At 35.5% G+C, this 27,493-nt stretch overlaps 1 protein-coding gene across 20 annotated transcripts in view; it reads left to right on the forward strand.

Annotated features, from left to right (window-relative positions):
* LOC145278055 (AMP deaminase 2-like) overlaps positions 1-27,493 on the forward strand; it is a 420,622-nt gene that overhangs the window by 233,427 nt on the left and 159,702 nt on the right. For all 20 annotated transcript variants that reach the window (XM_080130282.1, XM_080130283.1, XM_080130287.1 and 17 more), the window contains one exon: positions 16,824-17,010. In XM_080130282.1, coding sequence (XP_079986408.1) covers positions 16,824-17,010 — 187 coding nt within the window. The remainder of the gene's footprint in view (positions 1-16,823; positions 17,011-27,493) is intronic.

Genomic DNA, 27,493 nt, shown 5'->3' on the forward strand with positions numbered 1-27,493 from the left:
AAGTGTCAATAGCATTTTCCTGTGTCTTCACGGATCTAGACAGTTTGCCTAGTATACACACACACACACACACACACACACACCTGTGTATATATATATATATATATATATATATATATATATATATATATATATAGTAGTGTTAGGACGATTAATCAGCATCAGGAATTGGAAAAATCTTAAGTTTTTGGGACATCAGAATCAGTATCGGAAAAATTTGTGCCTATTTTCCGATTCCAAAAACGGTTCTTTTAATTGTTTTTTTTTTCTATTTTGTTTCAAACAAAATCTTCCACTGCTGGTAGTAGTATTATAATAATAAATATTTATTGATTTTAAAGTACCAACAAAATTTATTTTTACATTGAAGAAAATATCTACACACTTAACATGCGTTTTTTCGGTAATCGGGAAAAATAACATCTCTATAGTTAAATATTTAGAAACTTATTAAGAATAGCATTCTGGAATTTAGTATTGACATTTAAAAAAAAATATTGATATCGTCCCATCACTTATATAGGAATTGGTATTAACGTTCTTGAAAGCAAAACATTGAATGTACAGACAACTGTTTTTAGAACACGTTAAAGATACAAAATATTTTATTAAAAGAAGGAAGAAACTACGATTCAATTTTTTCTTTATTTCTATCTTTTTTATTTTTTTAAAAGTTGAAACATCTCTGATTAATTTCGGATCGTAAAAGATCAATCTTCAGAGTTCTATTGCTCGTTTTTTTTTTCCTTGCAAGTAAAGTCGTTGTGTTGCTTAGTCCAAAGTTGTTGTTGTTGGTAAATGTACAAGGTATAAGTGAACTCTCTTGTAAGCTTTTTTTTTTTTTTAGAGCGTGTTGGCTTAAAGGTATCGAAATTGGCATTAAATCTCTTGTAAGCATCAATAAGAATTAAAAAAAAAGATATTGAATAAACAGATAAAACTGTTTTTAGAACACGTTTAAGATGCAAAATATTTTATTAAAAGAATGAGGAAAAATACGATTCAATTTCTTTCTTTCTTTTAGCGACAACAGCAACATGTTTTGGACTTAAACAAACAAAAAAAAAAACAGAAAAAACAAAGGCAATAGAACTCTTTCACTCTCTGAAGATGGACCTGTTACAATCCGAAATTAATCAGAAATTATTCAATTTTAAAAAGAAATTGAATCGTATTTTTCTTCCTTCTAAAAACAGTTTTATCTGTTTATGTTTTACACACACATACACATACACACACATAGTGTGTGTGTGTGTGTGTGTGTGTGCATATATTTATGTAAATAAATATTAACACTAGTAATTTTGATACATATTTTATCTTTAAAATATAATCGTAAAGAAATGAAAAGAAATTATCAATTTCCCTAGGCAATGGTGCTATAAGCGATGGCTTAAATAGACTTATCAGACTTTTGTTCACGAAATAAAACTATGTGACATAACATTTTTAAAAACTATTATTCACCCCAAACAAGGCATATTGCCACTTTCATTTAAGGACTATTATTTCAGGTTATGTCTAATAAGGGTATTTGGGCAGTTGATCATGGATCATGGAGGAAATTCCAAATCTAGAAGTCCGAGGGAAAAAACTTTGTAAAAGTAAAAGGCTTTATGGCATCTATGGACCTCAACACTGAAGTGGTGGGATTTTGCTCCTTGTCAGATTAGTTGGGAATATGTATGTCGAGGGGGAGACACGTGCTATGAGTTCATCAGAGCACATTCCATTGACTTACTTGTAAAACAGACACATTTGTTTGTGTTCAAATTTATTTGTTGTGAAATGAGTTGTTTGAAGGCTATATCAATGCAGTTCGTAGGAAACACCGTGGACACGAGTTAACATATAAAAGAATCATAACAATATTAGAAGAAATTTACAAAGATTTTCAATTACATTACGTTTATTTATTAACATAATGTGTCGTACAAGATGGTAGGTGTTGGTGAACCTCATTTTCGAGAATAGTATCTGTCCTTTAGGAAGGAAATTAAAAAAGAAACATATACAACTGTTCTGTTTTATTTTTTCCTTTATTTCCAAAAGTCAGTGTCGCAGGCTGACTGTCAAATTAAGTTGGTAAATATACGTAGCATAAAAGATTAAAGCCTAAATTAATTTCCAAAAGGAATATATATATATATATATATATATATATATATATATATATATATATATATATATATATATATATAATGAAAAATATTTTTATGGCGACATTCGGCTTTCGGAAGCTGACAAATTCAGCTAAATTGTGAAGTTAAATAAGTTCATTGTAAAAATCCTTTAAAAGATAAATAGTAGTTTTCTAATATATATAGGGTCTATTTCAAAGATAATTAGTAAAGTCCTAGGATATTGAATTAAATAATAATTAAAAAAATCTTGTTTATACAAAAAAAAAAAAATGGCTTAATTAGCCCCCAAAGCGAGAGATTCTAGCTCGAAGTCCGAAGCCCAAAATGTCAGAAAGTCCAAAGATTGTCTGAAAATGACGTTATGTAGTTAGAGGGAGGAAGAGAATGCTGGTTTTCTTTTTTTTTTTCCAGCCATGCATCTGTACATTTCTGTAGTGAACGTCTGTATAATTTTTACCAGTTTTTAATTTAATTATTCTTCTGTGTTCCTACTTTTAAATTATAAAAAAATTATTTTATTTTTCAAGATTTTATAAAAATTGCTACGCCAAAAGTTTCACGTTCATTCAAGCAAGAAAAATATTAGAATCTTATATATAAAAATTATGTAGAACATGTAATAAAAAAAAAGTAGAAATATTTTTTGTTCAATTATAATTTTTGTGTGAAAATATTAAATAAACAATGCTTAATTCAATGATAATATCGGTAGTTTGAGAAAGTAATTTTTCTTTGAGTCATATCGAATTCATTAATACGGACTTCAGGGTCTTTTTTCGTAATGTTCCTGAAAAAATTAATTTTTCTTTTTATTGTTACAATTTACGATGCTTTATTTTCATAAAAAAAGCAAAAATAAATTCATTCATTTTTTTTTTCTTACTACTGAAAACCATAACTTTATTAAAGGTGTTTTTTGTTTAAACAAAATAATACATTTGCACAAATATTCAAATAAAATAATGAGTTCATTATATTCCGTAATTATTATTTAATAAATACTGAAAATTTCATTAAAATTGATTAATTTTCTGGGTTTTGGTGAATTTTTTAAGGGAGGGGTCAAAATGTTTATACATTTTGAGCATCGGTTATACATTTTGTATATATATATATATATATATATATATATCTCCAATTGTATTTCACCTTTTATTTATATCAGTCCTTTAATTTATGAAGCTCGATGTAATTATAGAGCATATAACAAATAAATGACAAAAGTCTATATTCCAAATTTTAAGATATTTACCATCTTACCGTTTATTCCTTTAACTAATATATATATAAGCTCTGAATTGAAGGTATAAAGGATTTGGGTTTTGATGCTTGTTGTGATTGGGTGTCAGTTATACATTTTTTTAAATTTTTTTTTTATTACATTTTCACCCCAAACAAGGCACATTGCCACTTTGGTGTAGGGGGCTACTATCAGGGGGAACATCTACTGGGGTACTATGTAGGGATTAGGGCAGCGAGATGTTGGTTCACGTTGCACTTGAACTTATGCATGTCAGTACAGTTGGGGAAGCAGTGACCTGGAATGGAATTCCAAAGTCTAGCAGTTCTGGGGAAGAAACTACTGGAGTAGAAAGATCTTTTACATCTAGGGATCTCTACAGTGTGGGGGTGGGACTTTGCAGCTTGTCGGGTCTGTCGAGGGTGTTCACGTCGTGGGGGCACAAGTGCTTGAAGTTCTTCAGAGCATTCACCATTATAATACTTGTAGAACAGGCAGAGGGATGCAACGTTTCGACGATGGGATAGAGGCTGAAGTTTAGATGCCAGTTTAGGGCCTATCAGATTTGCGACTCTCTTTTGAACCCTGTCAAGGAGCGAGAGACTAGTAGCCGATGCACCGGCCCAAATATGACAGCAATACTCCATACATGGGCGAATAGTGGCCTTATAGAGGTACAGGATACTTTCGGGTGTTAGAAGTTTTCTAGCACGGTAGAGAGAGCCCACCTTCCTTGCAGCGGCCCTGGCAATGCCCTCGATGTAATTGTTCCAGCTCATGTTTCCTGTGAACGTTAGGCCAAGGAGCTTGAGAGACGTACTCTCAGATAAAGAGTCGTTGGCCATTGCTATAGGTGGTAGAGAAGGTTTCTTGTAATTATTGAATGAAACCAGTTTTGTCTTGGTGGCATTGAACATTACCATCCATTTTTGTCCCCATTCCACTACTGATTGGAGGTCATCCTCTAGTGTTTCTGCCATTACTTTAGATATATGTTCATTTGTTTTCCTGTCGTGTCTGCTATAGAGTGTGGTGTCATCAGCATATATACCCATCTCAGAGGCAATTTTGTCGGGGAGGTCATTTATGAATATCAGGAACAGCAGAGGTCCAAGGATAGATCCCTGGGGCACTCCCGCATTTATATCATATTGTTTAGATGTACGACCGTCGAGGACAACCTGGATTTTTCTCTTATCTAAGAAGGATTTAATTATGTTAAGTATTCTACCAGTGATACCGTAAGATCTAATCTTCCTGAGGAGACCCTCATGCCATACCCTGTCAAAAGCCTTAGATATATCTAGAGCTACCGCTCTGCCCTCTCCCGCTTTGTCCAGTGAATGGTATATACGTTCAGAGATTACAGTGAGGATGTCTGCCGTGGAACCAGCTTGTCTAAATCCATATTGATGGTCGGTCAGAAGTTTAGCATCTGTAAAGTGCTGCACTAGAGCATGGTTAATTAAGGTCTCAAATATTTTGGCAAAAAGTGGGAGGAGGCTAATAGGGCGATAATTTAATGGGTCAGTTCTTTCGCCAGAATTCTTGAATACTGGTACTACAGAAGCAGTTTTCCAACAGCTCGGAAAGCAAGATTCATTAAGGCATTTGTTGTAGAGGTTGGAGAGAACTGGAGCTACTTCGGCTGAGCACTTTTTTAATAGCACAGCTGGGATGAGGTCGGGTCCACATGCTTTGGAAGTGTCAAGGTTTTTTATGATAGCATGCACCTGAGCAGGGGTGATTATCAGATTGTCTAGCGTGGCGTCTGTCCGCATAGGAAATTGAGGTAGGGGGTGGTTTAGAGGGTCCAGTGTGGAGTTTGAGGCAAACCGACTGGCAAGCATGTTAGTCTTCTCGGTTGCTGAGCAAAGAACCTCGTGATTGTTGGTTAGTGGGGGAATTGTTGATTGCCCATTATTTACTACACTGTTGTAGATTTTCTAGAAGTCACGAGTTCCTAGTTTTTGTGCTTCGATGCGTTTTTTAGTGGTTTCCGTAAATTCCCTCTTAGCTGTCGCTATTTCTTTCTTAACGTTACTTCTAGCTTCTATGTACTTCTGTCTGTTTGAACTGGACTTATGTCGGTTAAACCTGCGGAATGCATGCTGCCTTTGAGCAATGGCAGTTGCGCAAGTCGAAGTAAACCATTGGGGAGAGTGGGGCTTGCTATAGAATTTCCGCATGGGAACATACGCTTCGATTGCAGTTTTGAACCATTCAGTGGTCTCGGTTGCACACTGTTCAGCAGGAAGAGAAAAAATATTTCCCCACGGGGCGTCTCTGATAAGATCTCTGATAGCTTCCCAGTCAGCCTTTTTATAATATCTCGTTGTTTTTAGCACTGGCTCTTCAGTTTTGGGTCGAGAGTTTAGGGCGATTTCAACCATTATCACCACATGATCAGCGTTCCCAAGTGGGCTGTCGGCTTTCGTTACACAATCATCAGGAACTGTGGTCAAAAACAGATCTAATAGTGATGCGTGTTGTTCTTCCTGATCAGGGAAGCGGGTTGGAAAAGTAACAATTTGCGACAGGGAGTGAGATACAGAGAAGCTATGAGTTGCGCTGCCTGCTGCATCTGTGTAAGTAGAGAATCCAAGCCAGTTTTTGTGATGGACATTAAAGTCGCCAAATACATGTACTTGGGCGCTAGTGTCGAAGGGGAGTGCTGTGTCTATGCTGTCAGATACTTTGTTTATTATGGTGCAGTCTTGGGTCGAGGGAGAGCGGTAGAGAAAGTAAAAGTAGCTAATGTTGTGTTGCATGATTAGTCTAAAGCACATAAAGGCTTGATCATCCGTTTCTAGGTTTGTTTCTCTAGTCAAGGGAAGGGTATTACGAATGTAAACTCCAAGTCTGTGCATATGTCTGTCAGAGTCCTTACGGCAGAGTGGGAGATATCCAGGCATGTTAAAGTAGTTAGAGGGGATGGAGGAGTGTAGGTTAGTCTCACTTAGTGCTAAGATATCCGGGGTATTTGTTAGGAGAAATGTTTCAACATCAGCTAAATTAGTTCTAAGCCCACGGATATTTGTGAATGCAAGCCTCAAGGGAAGAGGCAAGTTGGATTTGTTTGACCCTAAGCCTGGTTTAAGCTTATTTTTAGATTGTACTGTCATCATGTTTTTTAACGAGTTTCAGTTGGGTTAGGTTTGTATGACTCGGATAGATATTGTTGGCATTCGTTTCCCCGATATCTTTCTACTTAGAATTCTGGCTGCCATGCCCAAGATATAACAGCCATTCAAGAAACGTCCCTCGCAACACTGACATACTAAGACTCCCCAGCAAATAGGTTGCTTTCACATCATGTTGTGTCCTAACTAACAAATGGAAATAAATGATGCGATTCCTGAACACTTGCCAACTGAAGAAAGCCGAAAAATGCAGCAGCTGAAATGTTAGTTACTGAAAAAACTACTTTTAGTCCGAGAAAAAAAAAGATTGAAGAACATCACGATTCAGCAAACTATTGTTTTTATTTTTAGTGTCATTTTCACAACGTTTTGGTCAATGTGACCTTCGACCTTCTTCAGGTGTGTGTACAAAGATCCATGGCGTAGTGAATAAAGTGCTTGATAACATTCAGTTTTACACTCTTCTGGAGGTTGAAGTTTCGATCTTCACTGTGGGTGGCACTCAAAATATACTTTACGAATTACTCAGGACTTCTACCCAATCATGGCAGACAGAACAAGAACATACTCACTCTGTGGATTAAATAAAGGTTGTTGTTTTTTTTTCGCAATTCTGTGCATATTCATGAGTTTGATAGAAAATTTTCCAGAGTTTAGCAAGATATACCTGAAGAAGGCCGGATGTTAGATTGACCGAAATGTGAAAATTACACTCAAAATGAGAACAGTTACTCCGAAGAATCCAAATAATGTGGGTGAATCGTTATGTCCTCCAAATAATAATCAACCCCCAACTAAAAAATCAAAAACATAATAACTATTCAGATACTCAGACATTTTTTTTTAATTCATACGTGCTAGAACTTTGTTAGGATTTTAGGTCAGACTAACTGGATTCAGTAATCTTGTGCAATTGGCAGTTCTTGAAGAATTTTTCTTGGTTTGAGAGTATTTTTATTCTGTTCTTTAATGAGAATCTATTCGTGACCGCAAATTGTTTGAAACTAGATTCAGCGGATTATTATCCCTCTTATTGGCATTATTATACAAAGCGAAGTTGTTAAGTATCTCTCTTCATAATATTTCTTCAAGACTGTTCGGTATCTCTTATTTTTAATCGGTTTCATTTTAATTTTTAATGGAAAAAGAAATTAGAAATATGTATACGTATATTAAATATAGTTCATTATCCATATCATCGTGTCCCTTTCATGTCGTTTACGAAACTACTCATTTTGGTTACTAATGAGCTGGGTGATTGCGGTTCAATTTTGTCGGGTCATAGCAAAATCTCAAAGAGTACCACTTGATTTCTCTTTCCTAAACAATCAACATCATAAAGTAAAACTGAACAAGTGGAATGATCCAGGGAAAAGAGTTGTTCCCTCCCCTACATCTCTGCGTAGAAACTAATGAAAAGGGTATCTTTTGATCGTCCTCAACTATGGTTGATCAATTTTTTTTTTCTGGTGCTACCAGATTTGGCTGTCTGAATATATCGGCTTCTCGACTAAAATGTAAATAAAGTTTTGCCTTTATTTTATTTTTTATCTTTTGCAAAACTTGATCATGTTCTGCAAAGTCAACAACAACAATCTTGACCCCCTCCCCTCTCTCTTTCTTTTCCACCCACTTCCATGTCTAAAGATACTGGCTTTGTGTCATACTTCCACTGGGCAATGCTGATACACGGGTCCTGTTATTTTGAAAATATACAAAAAAACTTGAAACATAATTAAAGTTTTTTTTTTTTCAAAATTATTGAATTCGGCATTAAAAAACCCTAAAAGGGTTGATAAAACTAAACAACCAAACCAAACTCTGTGAATAAATATTTGTAGATTTAAAGAACTCTTTATTGTTATTTCATTTTCCTTTGCAAAACTCAATCATGTTCTACAAAGTTAAAAACAACAATTTTCCTCTACAAAACAACTAAACCAAACACTGTGAATAAATATTTGAAGATATAAAGTATTTGAAGTATAAAATCTTTTTCCAAAATTAGTCGATTTGGCATTAAATAACTCAAAAAAAGGATTGAAACCACGAAACCTCCACTTTATTTTTGAAATTGTAAAGAAACCACAGAAATAACGGTTAGCCTTAGTCTAACTTGCAAGAAAGCAGTAAACAAACATTAAGAGATGGTGAAATGTACAAAATACTAGCAGGGAGACCCAACGTTGCCTGGGATTGAATGAGGATCAACAAAGGTTTTACACTTCCAATATTTTCATTGTCATCAAATCAGTGAAATCAGAAATTTTTCAATCAAATCGATTAGTTGCTTTAGTCAGGGACTCACCATAGTGTACTTAGAGTAAACTCTGCATGCCTTATCGCAGCAACTTATTCCACAATACATTATAGCCTACATTGCACTGTAGAGAACCTACTGTTGATTTTATAAAATGATTTGCATATAATGGCTTGATTTAGTTTAAAATGCAAAAGTCAAGTATCATGGTTCACTTGTGCTCTAAACAGAAACATTCATTTGGATTGCGCCTCTGTCTTATCAAAGAATCTACTGTTGAGTTTATATGCTGGACCCTTCTGCTTGTGCAGTGATAAAGCTTCTAAAATGCACTTCTGGTGTTAGGCTGTATAAGAGTGTTAACTTTGGTCAAAACCAAGCTGTTTCTTCTTTAATCAGATTTTTCGATTATCGATTTTTGATACTTATCAGAAGCATTCCAAAACCTATCTAAGTACATTCCCAGACACATTAAGTACGTTTGTGTGAAATTTAAAAAAAAAAAAATCAACTTAGCCGTTTTGGAGTCCATAGGAAACTAAATCACACACAGATACACACAAAGTGTGTTTTATATATAACAAGATATACATACAATTAAATATGTACAGTTTACAAAAATGTTTGCACTTGATATTTTTTCACTGTATTTAACATTTCACACGCACATATTCTGCCCCAATTTTACTGCTTGGTTATGATCTGATTTAATTTTACCGTACTTTTTTCCATAAATACATTATTGGGATTAATTGTACCCCAGAAAAAAGTTAAATTCTTACACATGAGAATGTGGTAACAAATCAGACAAGCTCTGAAACAGAATATGGCGACGGTTGGTTTGTGAGAAGTAAGAAAAAGTCATTTTTACAGAAAAGATTTGCGAAAAACGTGCTTCATGAGAACTTGGGATGGAAAGTTCGAGTGTCAGGTTGCACATATGCATCCCTCAATTCTGGCTCTTTTCGTGTCGGATTTGGTTGCAATCCAAGCAGGAATTCGGAGATAAATGAGGGCTAACTTGTACCTGCCGTCTCGGGTTTGTCACAAATAGTCTTCAGTTCAGGTCGGTAACGGTAGGAAGGAAGTTGGGTTTCTGTGACTGCCATCTTGAGCATGTGTCACTGAGCCTCAGCCATGTCCTGCTAGTAGATCCCCCAAAAAAGGGGGTGGAAAAAGAGACCGGGCACACTCATGCAAGGGTTTTTATAAGCTATAAGCTACCTATAAAGTCTAGTTAGTTATCTCTCTTAAACCCTTACATGTTTTGGTGAAATTAAAACATGCTTACCTCCCTTTGGAGGTGTACACCGTGATTTGATCGAGAACTTACGAGACTACACACTGCTGGTGTAGGATGGGTGGCCATCTTTGTTTTTCATTTTGTTATGTGCGTAGAGTACACGTTAATAATAAATCTCTCATTTTTGTTCATTTTCATCGGTCTTGTGTATTTCTTTCACTACCTCACGTGACCCCTAAAACAACAAGAACAGGAAATCCTGCCAACCGAAAGGCTCAAGGAAATGACTCGTCAATGAGGAAGTAGGGGGGGGGCATCAATTCTAATAACATTGCTCTTTTAGAAAAAAAAAAAGAATATGTGATTTAGATTATGTAGATTTAGCTTTTGTCAATAAATTTCTAGTCTGAGGAGAGATATATGTTAATTTTTAGAGTGTGGAAAGAAAAACATTTTTAATGTTTAGGATTAGCTATAATACTCAAATGACTCATCTCTTACAAACTTTTTACTGCTTTCTTCCTCTCTCTCACTGTTGTGGTTATTTGAACCCACTCTTATTCTATACGATATATCTCTCTGTTTATATTCAGTCAAAGAATAAAAAGATTGGAATACTCCATTATAAACAAAAGGAAATATCACCACAGGAAGTAATAATATTTAACCCTCTCAGTACAGACCAATCAGTCTCTTGTACATTATGAGTAAGTTACTGGAATCTGCAATAAATAAAGAAGTGGTCAACTACCTCATCAAAAATAATCTGCTCAGTGACCTGCAATGTGGTTTCCGTTCTGCAAGATCTACAGCTAATGTACTAACTGTTATATCACACAGGATTAGTGGATCTCTCGACAGGGTCTTCGTTTCTGGAGCAATAGTTCTTGACATAGCAAAGGCTTTTGATAGAGTATGGCATAAAGGTATACTTCACAAGATCGCCAGCTATGGAATAGCTGGAAATGTCCTCTCAATTATTAAATCCTTGATAAGTTTATAGGAGTAGTTGTTGATGGGCAGAAATCAGAAACTCATAGTATTAACGCTGGCGCCCCCTCAGGGTTCCATCCTGAGCCCAACTCTCTTCCTGATCTTCGTTAATGATCTCTCAAATCACATTCTTAGAATATTTGTAGACATTTATGCAGACAACACCAAAATCTATGGCAGCGCTTGAAAGACCAGCAATGACAAAGATCTTTCTGATTTTCTCTCTTCTGATCTTGAAAACGTATTGCAACGGAGAAAAAGATGGCTGGTTAATTTTAATACACCAAAAACCAAGCTTCTCTCCTATCATCATAATCGCTCTGACCCTCATCATGCCCCAATTGAAATAAATGGCTCTCATCTTGGGGAAATGCCATGTCTTGACAAGCTTCTGGGACTGACCTTCACTCCTGATCTGAAATGGAACACATACATCAAATCTGTTGCCAAGATCGCTGGAAAAATGGTTGGATCACTCTATCGCTCCAGTAGGTATCTCACTGCTGATGGAATCCTCTATCTGTATAAAAGCTAGGTATGCCCATAATGGAGTACTGTTGCCACATCTATGCAGCCTTGATATAGTTACAAAACTGGCTTTGAAATCTAGTAGGTGATGCCCTTTTCTCTTTCCCAAAGAAGAGACGTTACAAGTCTGTCTTTGCACTGTTGTTATTTTCATAGCAAGTGCTCGACTGAACTGCAATTGATAGTCCCTTCTTGCCAAACTTTCACAAAAACACTCAACTAGCTACAACCATTGTATACTATTTCTTCCACTCTCTATCTGTGCTTAAATCTAAATGCAGATTCCATGAACAAAGCTCCTTTCTCAAAACTGCCCGCCTGTGGAATATTGTTCTGCTGGCATGCTTCCCGGTTAAATACAACATGGTAGCCTTTAAATCTAATGTAAACAAGTTCTTGTTGAGCCGTCCTCATAAATAATAAAATTCTACCCAATTTACACCATTAACGATTACTACACTACCATCATTACATTAACCTTTATCCTCGAGTGGCTTCGCTCGTTGAACATTGTGTCGCTTTCTGACATGATAGAAGGCTCCTGTCGCTCTTGAAATTTGTACACAACTGGCCAACAAATAGATGGCCTGCAAACGGAAATGGAATCATATCGTCTTTTCTAGGGCGGCAATTTTATCGTTACACCCTCTACTATGAATCACCATGTTAGAATAACGATTAATTGAAAACACTGCAATTACTTGAATAGTAAAAATCTGTTCTCGCTTGAAGTAGTTTGTTTGGGTTGTCGGTTGCATATACAAGTGATTTCCACTCCATACATACGTACCCACGTTATCATGGGAAGTTGTTTTTATATTTATGAATACAAGTAGAGATACTCGGTGTTGCCCGGAGAGAGAGGAATGAATAACTAAATAGAAAAGTTTGGCGCTTCTACTGAATTGGGACGAGATTTTGTAGTCGAGAAATGGAGCTTTCAAATAATCATCATCATCATCATCATCATAATAATAATAATAATAAACGATGGTTTCTACTGATTTTTTGTTTTTTTGTCAATTCTAATAAGTTACAATGGTAACTTCCAAATTATGCAGTCGGAATTACCTGAATATTACTGAATTATTTAAAAAAAACAAAACAAAACAAAAAAAAACAACTTTAATCGAGTTAGCAGGTGAAAAATTGCCGCCATCTTGTTTTTATAAAACGGAAAATTACCTCCCTTTTGAACTCTCCTGTGTCTTGCGATCGTTTTCATCAAATTCTATTTTTTTATTTTCTTAAATAATTTTCTACCTTATCGATTTTCATAATTTTTGGATATAATCATCTTAAAAATACGAGGAGACATGGATACCATTGTTTTCATGTGAAATTCAGTTTTACGATTTTCGAAATTTCGTCTCAATAGTTTAGAAGCGCTAAAAGTTGTTTTTTTTTTTTTTAATGTGCATTCTTTTAAAACCTTTCTCTCACTCTATCCAACCAACACATCCTTAGTAACATTACTTCTACCCCACCCTTCTCTACTGGGCATCTGGTTCAACAATATAGAAAGTAAAAAAAAAAAAAAAATGAAACAGCTCTTTCTCCTCTCTGTATGCATCCTAAACCATGTTACTTTTTTAAACACACTTATTCCACAGCTGTCTCCTCCTCCTCCCTCTTTTTTCGCTCTCTCTATTTGGCAACAAGTTCAATATAATAGAAATAAAAAGCAATTAAACAACCCTCTCTCCCTTTCTCTCTGTTTCTCTCTACACATCCTCAATTAAGTTACTTCGCCCCCCCCCGCTCCTCTCGCGTTCTCTATCACTCCATCATTCACCTGATGCAATGTAATAAAAAGAAAGAAAGAAAAGCAAGTTAAAGAGAAAGTCATTAGCTGACTAAGTTTTTAAAGCCAAATGAAAGGGATGAAGAGTGCTGGAAATTTGTAGAGACTTATTCTCATTCAGGCCCCCAGACCGCGGACGCGCATAAGGCGGCTATGCCGAACCATGTGCGAAGTGACGTCACAATGAAGAAGAAAACAAAAAGATATAAAAAGAACATGTGTGCAGGTCACGGATCACGTTATATTCGAGAAAGTGTCCGGAAATAAATGTTGTTGTTTTAAAGGAAAAAAAGTGAGTCGAGTTATTCCTTGTCTTGATCTCCTCTGCGACGTACTCTGCTACAACGTGTTGGGTCCCGAGTGTCTAAATGTTAACACGTGTTTAACTTTATGGCACACCAATTATTTACAGTGAGCAATCACTGATAACGATCCGTATGAGAACTCCTAGCGAGTAAATAATATCATTATTTATTTATATCATTTATAAAAAAAGCTTCTTTCTTAGATCTGCACGCCTGTGGAACTGTCTTCCGTTTTCCTGCTTTCCAGCTGACTACAATCTGATTGTCTTCAAGTCCAACGTAAACAAGTTCTTGATGAGCCGTTCCACTTAAGTTAACAAATTTACCGAATTTCCATTACTAACGATTACTATATTGTCCAATTGATACTTTTAACCCTTATCCTCGAGTGGTCTCTGGGCCTTGATAAGTGGTGATGCCTGTAAAAAAAAATATGTACTCAGCGTTGCCCGATATTAAACGTAATGTTAAATTCCTTTAAAAAATTGAAGTAGAAAAGAAAACAAAGAAACGGCGACATGTACATGCGAGTATTATGGTTTTTCTAAATACTCCACTTCTTGTAAGTAAAAAAAAAAAAAAAAAAAAAATTACTTGAGCTGAGATCCAAACCAAAACCTATAGATAGTGAGTTAAGTACGATAACCACTAGGCCAGCTTGGCACGATTTTAAAAGTTTTAAAACCTACTTATTATTGTTAGCATAAGGAAGCTGTCATGTGAACTATTCGGGCATGCACCGTCATGAAACAGTTGACAAACAGATAAAAATCCGATGACCCCCAAGTGCAAAGTTTTCAATTTTGACCTCCTTAGTAACCTTTTTTCCCAGATGGAAAGCGATTAAAAAGTTTTCCACATATCTAAATTCCCTATAAGACCAAATTTCAAGTATGTAGATCGAAAATTCGTGGAGTATATAGGTTGAGAGTTGTCCTCTCACACACTCTCTCTTTCTCTCTCTCTCTCTCTTTGACGGAATGATCATTAATGACCAGCCATGGAACTCTTCATGAATCGTCGTCATTGACCCCGGTTCTGTGCCATTCTGAGCAACTCGATCATACTAATGTCTGCGATGTCCTTTCCCACAGAAGAGACATTGCGAGCCTGTCTCTGCTTTATCGTTATTTTCATGGTAAGTGCTTGTCTGAGCTTCAATCTATGGTCCTCTCTCGCCAAACTTTTATGAAAAACATTCGTCTAGCATAAATCACTATCAATAATTTTCCACACTCTTTATCTGTGCCTAAACCTAAACGTAGATTCCATGAACAAAGCTTCTTTCTTAGAACTGCACGCCTGTGGAACTCTCTTCCGTTTGCCTACTTTCCAGCTGACTACAATTTGATTGTCTTCAAGTCCAACATAAACAAGTTCTTGATGAACCATTCCCCCAAGTAATCCAATTTACAAAATTTCCACTACTGATGACACGACCATCTACGGCAACACATCAAAGGCCGTAAATGACAAAGTTCTCTCGGATTTTCTCTCGTCTGATCTTGAGCACCTGGTACAGTGGGAGAAGTGGCTAGTTACCTTTAATGCATCTAAAACCAAGCTTCTATCTGTACATCATCAACGCTCTGATCCACATCTGGCATCAATTGAAATGGATGGCTATCGTCTAGGGGAGGCCCCATGTTTTGACAAGCTTCTGTGTTTGATTTTTATTCCTGATCTGAAATGGAACACATACATCAAGTCTGTTGCCAAGGTCGCTGGAAAAATGGTGGGATTTTTCTACCGCTCCAGAAGATATCTCACTACTGATGCAATTCTCTATCTATATAAAAGCCAAGTATGTCCAAGGATGGAATACTGCTGCCACATCTGGACAGGAGCTGCTAAAAACAACCTATCCTGCCTTGACAGAGTACAAAATAGACTTTGTGGTTTAATGGGGGATATCCTTTTCTCTTCCCTGCAACCTCTCTCCCACAGAAGAGACGTTGCAAGCCTATATTTATTTTATTGTTATTTCCATGGCAGGTGCTCGTCTGAACTCCAATCTCTGGTCCCCCCTAGCCAATCTTTCACGATAAACACACGTCTAGCTGAAACCACTGTCAACAATTTTCCCCACTCTTTATCTGTGCCTAAATCAAAATGTAGATTCCATGAACAAAGCTTCTTTCTTAGAACTGCACGCATGTGGAACTCTCTATCACTTGCCTGTTTCCCTCCTGACTTCAACATGGATGTCTTCAAGTCCAACATAAACAAATTCCTGATGAACCGCCTCCTTAAGTAATGACACTTTATCAAATCTCCAATACTAATGAATACTGCAACACTATCCCATTGATTACTGTACACAAAATAACCGTTATCCCGAGTGGCTTCTGGGCCTTGATAAGTGGTGACCTCCATGTAAAAAAAAAAAAAAAATACTTCTGATTACTACGCTATAATCCATTGACTGTTATCCTTGAGTGGCCTCCGGGCCTTTATAAGTGGTGACTCCTTTGTAAAAAAAAAATGTCTGACGTTCTTGTTTTTGGTCTTCCATGTCCTCTTTTGCCAGGGGTTTTATCAAAGACTAAGTCTTTTGTTAGGCAGTCTGTTCTGGCCACATGTCCCAAAAATCGCAATTTTCTGTCATTGATGTTGTCACACACAAACACACATTTTCACTTTTATAGATTTATACATTACTCTCAGAGTTATATATTGACTAATATTACATTTTTGAATTACTTCAATGTCAAACTCGGGAATCTGCATTGAATTTCAAAGGTAACCCTTTATTTAATCTACAGTAGTTGCATTCGGTATACTGTTCTCATTTTGAGTGTTATTCTTACAATGTTTCAATTGATGTAACCTCCGACCTTCTTCATGTGTATCTTGTCAAACTTGAGATACCTGCACAGAATTTCGAATCAAATCCTTTAATTTAATCTACAGGAATAGCACAATCTCATTTCGTCAGCCATGACCGAGTAAAAGTCTTAAATAATTCGCAATTTTTAGTATCGCCCACACTGAGGATTGAACCTTCAATCTACAGAAGAATATCACTTAGATCTAAATTACTTGGTACTATATCCGTTAGGCCATGGGGCCTTGTAGAATTTTATCCTTATTTATTTTTACTATTCATATTTTATATTTGATTGAATTAATTAAATGAAAATTTTTTTTGTCTTTCTTCCAGTGCCAACCCTTGGCTGCTCTTCGATCAGAGTGAAGATGGAACCAATCCATACTGGAAGGGTGTACAAGAAACCACACCCGATGATATTGACGTAACCAAATCAGCTGTAGATATTGATCTTAGCCCGGTGTTTGAGAGAATCTCTATCGTCAATAAATGTGGAGTTCGTGGCAAGCATTTCAGTGGGGTAAGTCTTAATAAGATAATAGCAATGCAGAGAAAGGAAGAAAATCACGTGAAACTGCAGTAAAGTTCTTAGATGCAGAGAAATGAATGAAATGACTGACAGTAGACAGTAATCTGTCACGGTGACATTTATTGGGTGGGTTTCTATCAGTACTTTGTTTAATTTTCGATTTTTGAGCGATTATTGAGACTCTCCAGATGACCGTCTCATGTTGATCATATTTTTCTTGTTCTGACTTAAGATTCGGCATTACTTATGTTTCGAAGTAAATAAATGCTTTAAAATAAGTTGAAACACAAAAAAACTTATCCAGTTAGGTAGGTAGAAGAGTAATTTATATTGCCTTTGGCAACATTTATCTACTATCTTCTCCTATATATATTATTTTTATTGCAGAAATTCCCCTCTGGACCAAATTACTGTAGGTTTGCACTAACAGATGCCATATACAATTTTTTTTATGTCTAAACTGTTACCCAATATCTTATGTAACTTTCGCACACCGTTACAGACACATTTATTCGTTATAATAAAATGTTACATTACATCCTAGGAGCGACATCGTCACGACCTGCAACATTTAGACCAAGTGGTTCATATTTTTCCCTCTACCCTACAAGTACTCCCACTACCCTAGTGAAGACTGGGTAAAAATATACACAATATAAATATATTGCCATGACACCCTTATTAACTGCATCATACACTGATAGACACACAACTACCTTTACACTTCCCTATTCGAAAATAATGATTTCTCCTCACTTACATTTCGGGTATTCTCATTGGCTGAACATGTAGAAATCTGTTATTCCAGATTACACATTCATACTAAAAACGAACACTTCACATCTTCACCAACATGGCCACAAATCAACATTTTCATGAATATTAAACCAAATAAAAATATTTTAGAACTCTCATAATCATAACTTTTCGTTATTACACACTCACATTTACCTACACACACACACACACACACACATACACACACACACACACAATATCGTTGCGTATTGTTTGATAAAATATGCAGGCCTATTGTCACTTATGCGAGAGGTTAACGACGACTGTTTACCTTACCTTACCGTAACATTTACTTTTTCCCTAACAAAAAAGGTATTCATAATAAAGCTGCCAAATATTCTTTCTTACATGTTTTTATCGATTTAAAATACTGTTCATTTGTTTTAGCGTCGTAAATGTCCTAGGTTATAAACCCGAATCTTAGTAAACAAGACAAGCTTTTTTATAATGTTTGTTTCCAGCGTCCTAATTTATTTATTGACAAAATAAACGAATCTTATTAAACAAGACGAATTACCTTTTTTCAATGTTGGTTTTTAGCGTCTAAAAAATTTGACATGCCTAAATGAACGGAACAGTAAACAAGACGAACTTCACTTTTTTAATGTTCATTTTTAGCGTCCAAAAAATTTACATGGCTAAATAACCAAATTTTAGTAGAAAGGACGAACATAACTTTTTCATTGTTTGGTTTTAGCATCCAAAATTATGAGATGCCTAAATGAACAAATGTTAGTAAAAAAGACGAACATCACTTTTTTTAATGTTTGTTTTTTGGCATCAAAAATTATGAAATGACTAAATGAACGAATCTTAGTAAACGACGAACTTCACTTTTTTAATGTTGGTTATTAGCGTCCAAAATTATTACATAACTAAATGAGACAAACTTTTTTTTTTTTGATGTTTGCTTTCAGCGTCCTACATTATGACATGAAAATTTGAACAAATCTCTTTCCACTCACAAGATGGGGTGTCTATTCCGAGAACCGTTCTTAATATGGGGATGCTGCAAGTGACCAGAGGAGGTTGCAGGGTACGTTCCGAAAACCGTTCTTAATATGAAGAGGTTGGAAGTATCCGTCTGAAAGCCCTTCTTAACTTGGGGGTTGGACGGCAGCAGCAGCAACAACAACAACAGTACTTCACTGTTTTTACGAGGAGGTTGGCGGTGATTGATTATACAGCAATTTTTTGCTTGGAAATTTTTACCGTAGATCCACCGACACACTTTCCTTTAAAATTATGACATTTATAGATTTTCTGCTATGCTGATTAAGAACATCTGATTTATATTTGCTGGATACAAGTAGTTTTCCACACATAAAGCCTGTATTATGCACTTTATATCACTGGTCGCCAGATTAGTACACACGGGCGAGGATCAAATCAACTTATATTCAACCGACACTGTCATCTCCTAACTTCTTTCTTGGTTCATAGTATTTGTTCGTGGGGATCTTGACAGCGACTATCAAAGTTAAATTTATGGCAAATATTTTGACAGTCACCCACACTATCAAAATGGGTTGACCCTTCCAAAAGCCGTTCTTAACATGGGAATGTTGCCGGTGACCATTCCGAAAGCCGCTCTCAACATGGGAATGTTGCCGGTGACCATTCCGAAAGCCGTTCTTAACATGGGAATGTTGCCGGTGACCATTCCGAAAGCCGTTCTTAACATGGGAATGTTGCCGGTGACCATTCCGAAAGCTGTTCTTAACATGGGAATGTTGCCGGTGACGATTCCGAAAGCCGTTCTTAACATGGGAATGTTGCCGGTGACCATTCCGAAAGTCGTTCTTAACATGGGAATGTTGCCGGTGACCATTCCAAAAGCCGTTCTTAACATGGGAATGTTGCTGGTGACCATTCCGAAAGCCTTTCTTAACATGGGAATGTTGCCGGTGACCATTCCGAAAGCTGTTCTTAACATGGGAATGTTGCCGGTGACGATTCCGAAAGCCGTTCTTAACATGGAAATGTTGCCGGTGACCATTCCGAAAGCCGTTCTTAACATGGGAATGTTGCCGGTGACCATTCCAAAAGCCGTTCTTAACATGGGAATGTTGCCGGTGACCATTCCGAAAGCCGTTCTTAACATGGAAATGTTGCCGGTGACCATTCCAAAAGCCGTTCTTAACATGGAAATGTTGCCGGTGACGATTCCGAAAGCCGTTCTTAACATGGAAATGTTGCTGGTGACCATTCCAAAAGCCGTTCTTAACATGGAAATGTTGCCGGTGACCATTCCGAAAGCCGTTCTTAACATGGAAATGTTGCTGGTGACCATTCCAAAAGCCGTTCTTAACATGGAAATGTTGCCGGTGACCATTCCGAAAGCCGTTCTTAACATGGAAATGTTGCTGGTGACCATTCCGAAAGCCGTTCTTAACATGGAAATGTTGCCGGTGACCATTCCAAAAGCCGTTCTTAACATGGAAATGTTGCCGGTGACCATTCCGAAAGCCGTTCTTAACATGGGAATGTTGCCGGTGACCATTCCAAAAGCCGTTCTTAACATGGGAATGTTGCTGGTGACCATTCCGAAAGCCGTTCTTAACATGGGAATGTTGCCGGTGACCATTCCAAAAGCCGTTCTTAACATGGGAATGTTGCCGGTGACCATTCCGAAAGCCGTTCTTAACATGAGAATGTTGCCGGTGACCATTCCGAAAGCCGTTCTTAACATGGGAATGTTGCCGGTGACGATTCCGAAAGCTGTTCTTAACATGAGAATGTTGCCGGTGACCATTCCGAAAGCCGTTCTTAACATGGAAATGTTGCCGGTGACGATTCCGAAAGCTGTTCTTAACATGGGAATGTTGCCGGTGACCATTCCAAAAACCTTTCTTAACATGAGAAGGTTAGTTGTTGGGCAACAACAACAATAACCGTACTTTCAATTTTCCTATGCGAGGAGAGGGGCATCTTTCCACTGGGCAACGCCGGTTAGTGGGTCCTGCTAGTTTGTTATACATCTATTTTTTTACCACTTTTTGTTCTGCTGTCTATATGGCGAAATGCCCAAAATTTTATTGGTCCAAATTGGACTAGAATGTACCAAACATTTCTGTTATTGTATTTTTTCTCTCCCCTTTGCAAAATTTAATTGTGTTCTTACAAAGTCAAAAACAAAAGCAACAATTTTATTTTACAAAACAATTAAACCAAACACCATCAATAAATATTCGAAGAACTCGACGAATAAAAACTTTTCACAAATTATTGGATTTGGCATTAAATAATCAAAAAAGGGTTGATATGCCATAAAACAAAACAACTAAACCAAACCAAACCAAATGCTAAGTTAACTGGAGGATTATCATTGTGATAGTTGTTGATATTTGAACAAAATTGAAACAAAAAGAATGTCATTGAGGCCAAATTTGGAGATAGATTGTTTATGTTAAGATAATTCCCAAAAAGGTTAACTTTTTGAAAAAGAATTTTAATAAACATAAACAAAATATGTGACAAAGGTGGATCATCTGATTTGTGTCTTTGGTAACGTGGAGTTAATGATGTAATGAGATACTTTAGAAATACATGTAATCAGTTAGTTAGTTTGTCAGAGTTGAGTCGACAGTCATTAGTCAGAGGGAGAGAGACGGTCCATGGACTGTAATGGCTACAAGCAGGGGAAACTGTCAGAAATTGTTGATAATAAAAATCTAAGACCAATATGCAGCTTTCCAATGAGGAAACATTGGTAAATAAAGCTGCTGTAAATACAACCACGACTTCAGGTTGTATGAGTAACTTATCTTTAGTAACATTTGTTTATTATATATTTTTTTTTTACTATTTTTTAGTGTTTTCTTTTTTGTTTGTTTATTCAATTGTTAGTTGAAAGTACAAAGAAGTTTGCAAGGAACCCCTTCCCCATGTTACGAATAACTTTCAAAATAATAACGTTATTATTAATGAGAGGAGATGTTATTTGAAACAGAATAAAAAATAAAACTAGTATGAAAAAGATAATGTGAACGTTTCACTTTCTTGTTGTCTGTGTCCATCTCTTATAAAAGTCGTCTATCATAAATGTTATGTCCTGTTTATATACTCATCACTAGACGATTATATATATATATACTTCAAATATATATACTGTTGAACATCTTAAAGACAAATATATCTCATATCAAACAGAAAATAAACGCATTCATATATACTTGTAAATATATCGATACATTATATAGACATGAATATTTGAAAATATAAATAACTTGAAGAATACAAACTTTTTTACCAAATTATTGGATTTGATATTGAATAATGCAAAAAGGGTTGATACGTCATAAAACAAAACTAACCAACCAAACCAACATTTTAAATGATGCTGGGTCTCAGCAATCAAAAGCAGTTTATTCAACGTATCTGAAATTCTGAAAACTCTAGATGGAACAACAAAGAAGTCACTGAGTTTACATACCTGGGCGGCAACATAAGTTCCTTGGAGAGAGATATCGAAATTCACATCTTCAAAGCATGAGCTGCATTGGATAAGTTGCGGTCAGTATGGACTTCAAGGTTAACTGACAAACTGAAAAGGCAGATCTTCAGAGCAGTGGTACAACCTAGACACTTGCCAAAAGAAAGAAAGCTAGACGACACGCACACCTGTATGCTATGAACAGTGTTAAATATATCTTGGTAAGATCATCCCATGAAGCAGCAACTTTATGGTAACTTACCTGCTATAGCTACTACTATCAGGGAGCAACGTCTACAATTTGTTGGTTACTGTCAGAGAAGCAAGTAAGAGCTGGTGAGAAATGGATTGCTGTAGACTTCATGGCACAGGTGCATAAGCATAGGCGACCTAGATCCATGTATATCCAGGAAATTGCACGTGACGCCAAATGTGATCCTGAAGATCTGAGGCAGCTGATGGAAGACAGAGAAATCTGGAGAGAGAGAGAGAGACAGACAGACAGACAGATAGAGAGTAACATTAGTCCGGCCAAGATAGATAGATAGATAGATAGATGGATACAAATTCTGAGCATGAAAAAAAACCATTGAAAGTCATGGAAGCTGTGTCATTTTCAGATTTTGTTGGCTTGTCTAAATTCATTTTTATTTTGTTTTATTTTATTTCTCATGCAGTCACATTTTTTTTAACAACTAGCAGGCTGCCCGGCGTTGCCCGGTTGTAAAATATTTTTAAATATATTTAAATTTATGCAGATTTTTAATTTATTATTATAGAGCCAATATTCTATTGATTATTATATTGTACCCAATATGTAATAGTGATTTAAAAAGTAAAAAAAATATGTGACTTGTGTGACATCAGCTAGACTCGAAACCAAAACATGCAGATCTCCAGCCTATTTGTTACCATCTGAGCTAACAGATATATGGATATCAAAATTCTAAAAATTAACCAACATTAATGTATATATGTATATTGGTGCATGCGCAGAGAAACACTTAAAGTCAACTTATGCCTGCCAAAATGCAATTCTTTCAATTTTGACCAATTAGCAACTATTTTTACTGGCTAAAAACCAAATTGAATTTAATCTACAGGCTCAAATCTTCTTTATATCAAGTATCAAGTAGACCAAAAATTGGCAGTAGTTTAGTACCGTTTCTCACACAAACAACTAGACAAGGTCACTTATATATATAATGATTGTATAATTTGGTTTTCTAGAAGTAGATCCACTGAAACCTGTACGTTTATTAAAGTGCTCAATGGAGGATAGAGCAGGTACATAGTCTGTTTATTATACAAACATTATTCGTTACATATGGGCATACATGTATGCACATATGTAATCAATAATGTTTGTATAATAAACATACTATATATATATATATATACATAATTCAAAATTAAAAAATTCAAATTCTCTTTCAATAAATGAACATATTTAATTTTAATAACTGTTTATTTATTGAAAAAGTTTGAATTTTGCATTCTATATCAACAGTACTTTCTATTACTTAATGTGTGTGTGTGTGTGTATATATATATATATATATATATATATATATATATATATATACACAAATTGAGCTTAGGTATTCAGACGATGTCAAAATAACGTTGATTCACTACCTGCACAGCAACTGCCGATTTAGCGTAATGGTTCAAAGCCTTGACTATCGCACGGGTGGTCGGGTTTCGATCCTGGCTTGAGGTAGTTGCCTGTCTAGCCGCACTAATGAGCTGTGATACAGCGAAACAGTACTGTATGTGGATGACTATATATATATATATATATATATATATATATATATATATATATATATATATATATAATGTACTAGCATGAGTACCCGGCGTTGGCCGAGTGTTTGGAGGTGTATGCTGAGCAGAAAAACAAAAAACAAAAAAAAAAAAACGGTTAATTTTTTAAAATTTGACCCCTATTATGACCCTTAACATTTGTTGTTTTGGGCTCAAACCAAGTTATTAAGTTAGATCCATGTCCAAGGAACCTTTATCTAAAATTTCAAGTGTTTGGACCCAAAATTGTCAGGAGTTTGGTAGAGTTCTCAATGCTCAAATCGTTGAACTTTGACCCCTTAACAGCCAAATTTATGGCCGAAAACCGATCACATAGATTTTCCCAAATCTCAGTACCCTGTATATCAAATTTCGAGTCTGTAGACTAAAAATTGACAGTTATTGCATAGGGAAATGTACACAGACAGACACACAGACACGTTCACTTTTATAAATATATAGATATACTAGCATGGGTGCCCAGCGTTGCCCGGGTGTTTGGAGGTGTATGCTGAGCAAAAAAACAAACAAAAGAAATGGTCAATTTTTTTAACTTTGACCCCTATTATGACACCATAACATTTATTGTTTCGGTCTCAAATTACATTATTAAGTTAGATCCATGTCCAAGGAACCTATATCTAAAATTTCAAGTGTTTAAACCCAAAATTGTCGGAGGAGTTTAGTAGCGTTCTCAAAGGTCAAATCATTGAACTTTGACCCCTTAACAGCCATATTTCTAGCCGAAAACCGATCACATAGATTTTCCTAAATCTCAGTACCCTGTATATCAACTTTCGAGTCTGTAGACTTAAAATTAACAAAGTTATTGTGAATGAAAATGTACACAGACAGACAGACACACAGACACGTTCACTTTTATAGATATATAGATATATAGTCATCCACATACAGTACTGTTTTGCTGTTTCACATCTCATCAGTGCGGCTATAGAAGCAACTACCTCAAGCCAACCTGACTGCCCAAATAACAGTCGGAGCTTCTAACCGTTGCACTATTTGGCTGCTGCTATGCGGGCAGTGAATTAACAATGTTTTGACATTGTCCAAATACCTAAGCTCAATTTATTTACACAAAGAGCATCGCTTCATACACTAATGGTAATTTGTATAACACTTCCCAATATGGTTTCATTTCCCTATTATGCTGAATTCTATTTATGCATAGTTTCTACATTCTGCATAATTGTATAAAATTTAAGATGAAAAGCTCTAGAACAAGGAAATATCTATATATCTTAAAAAGTGAGAATGTGTGTGTGTGTGAGGACCTATATACTCAACGAATTTTTGATCTACAAAATTGACATTTGCTATATAGGGCATTCAGACATGCGGAAAACTTTTTAATTGGAAAAAAAGCTGCTAAAGGGTAAAAATTGGTACTGGGGGGAATGATTGAATTTTTATCTGTTTGTTAACTGTTTCATGAATACGCATGCGTCAATCGTTCATATGACAGATTCATTATGTTAAGAATAAGTAGTTTTGAAAACACTTTTTAAAGATCGTGTCCAGCTGGCCTAATTATTATCATATTTGATTTACTGTCTTTAGGTTTTGATTTTGATTTCAGCTTGAGTATTTTTTTTTTTACTTACAAGAAGTGAACTATTTAGAAAAAAACATAATACTCTCATGCACATATCTTAATTTCTGTATGAATTTAAATATAATATTTATCCGTATTATATGACCTGGCAATGTTGGATGGCCTGCTAGTATATATAAATATATAAATATATATATATTGCTAGCAAAGGTACCCGTCGTGTACTGGGTTCAAAAACAGCCTACAGAAAATGGACTCTGATTTATTAAAGTATAAGTTATGAAAAGGAAGGGTTGTAAAGAGATAAATTCGAATTTGGAGGTATCAAAACCAAAGCAAAATATGATGAAAGTAAAAATAAAATAGATAAACCCCATAATTTATTATACCATACCTGTTCACACTGAAACACTTATCACAATATTCTGTGGATCTATATTAAAAACCTTATTAAACTTTGTGACATATTTCCATTCTATGGAGGTCAGGCGCGAACAAACACCCCATAATTTTATTATACCATATTTCTTCAAACTGAAACATAATTATCAAAGTATACTTACGCAGATAGATATGAAAAGTCTTTATTAAAGTTTGTGCCTATTTCCATTCTATGGAGGCCAGGCGCGAACGCAGACCCCACAATTTTATTATACCATCCCTATTTAAGTTAAAACATACTTATCAAAGTATTATTATATACATCTATATCAAAAACACTTGTAAACGTTTTTTTTTTTTAATTTTTAAATTTTTTATTTCCATACTTTATGGACCAGGCGTGTATGCAGATCCCAAAATTTTAATGAATCATCATTATGCCAGATCAAACATACCCAATCCTGTGTCTCGATACATCTTCTATCATTATATGTGATCAGTTTTCTATAATAGTCAACCATATAGGAGCCTATTCGTGACCAGACACACACACAGACGTTCAGCTTTATATTATAAATATATATATATAGATATATACGTATAGTGACTTTGTAGGTATATGCGTGAAAAGTCCCTACCAAACTCATCCCTGAATATTTGGTCTACACAATTGAAAGTTGATATGTAGGGTATTTGGACTTGGAACCTACTTTCGATTTGATTTTTACCCAGCAAAAATTGTTGCTAAGTGATTAAAATTGAAAACAAATCAGATGATCTTGGCAGTTTTCATGCACAAATCTACATTCATAAGTTAAACAATGTTAATTTTTTTTAAATAGTTATGTGCGTATGGTTGTTGCTCACAGGTTTAGAAAGCGGGCAAGAGTTGTATATTTTGGTTTCAATTCTAGCCAATGGCACCCAAGCCATTTTTAAAAAAATTTTCGACGTTGCTAATATATATTGAGTACAATATAATATTTGATAAATGCGAAATCTCTATAAATTATGATATCATATTTAAGCTTGTTTTACAACTGGGCAATGCCTGGCGACCTGCTAGTATGTGTATGTATATATATATACACTGATGAAGACTGAAGGGTCGGTCGACAATTATGTACTTGTAAAAAAAGTTTTTTTTTAATTTTTTTTCATAATATTTTGTATTCCTGCACGTCACCAATTGAAAACGAATAAAGAAAAGTTTTCATATTCTTTTTTTTTCTTTTTTTTTTTTTTTTTTTTTTTTTTTTTTTTTTTTTTTTTACAAAGGCATCACCACATTATCAAGGCCCAGAGGCCACTCAAGGATAAGGGTTAAAGAGTGTACAGTAGAAGTTGGTCAATATAGTAATAATTAGTAATGAAAATTTGGTAAATTTAATAACTTATATGGAACGGCTCATCAAGAACTTATTTACTTTAGACTTGAACAAAACCATATTGTAGTCAGCCGGAAAGCAGGAAAACGG

Source organism: Euprymna scolopes, chromosome 6, assembly GCF_053919585.1.
Source record: "Euprymna scolopes isolate OS-2025 chromosome 6, ASM5391958v1, whole genome shotgun sequence".
Lineage (NCBI taxonomy): Eukaryota > Metazoa > Mollusca > Cephalopoda > Sepiida > Sepiolidae > Euprymna > Euprymna scolopes.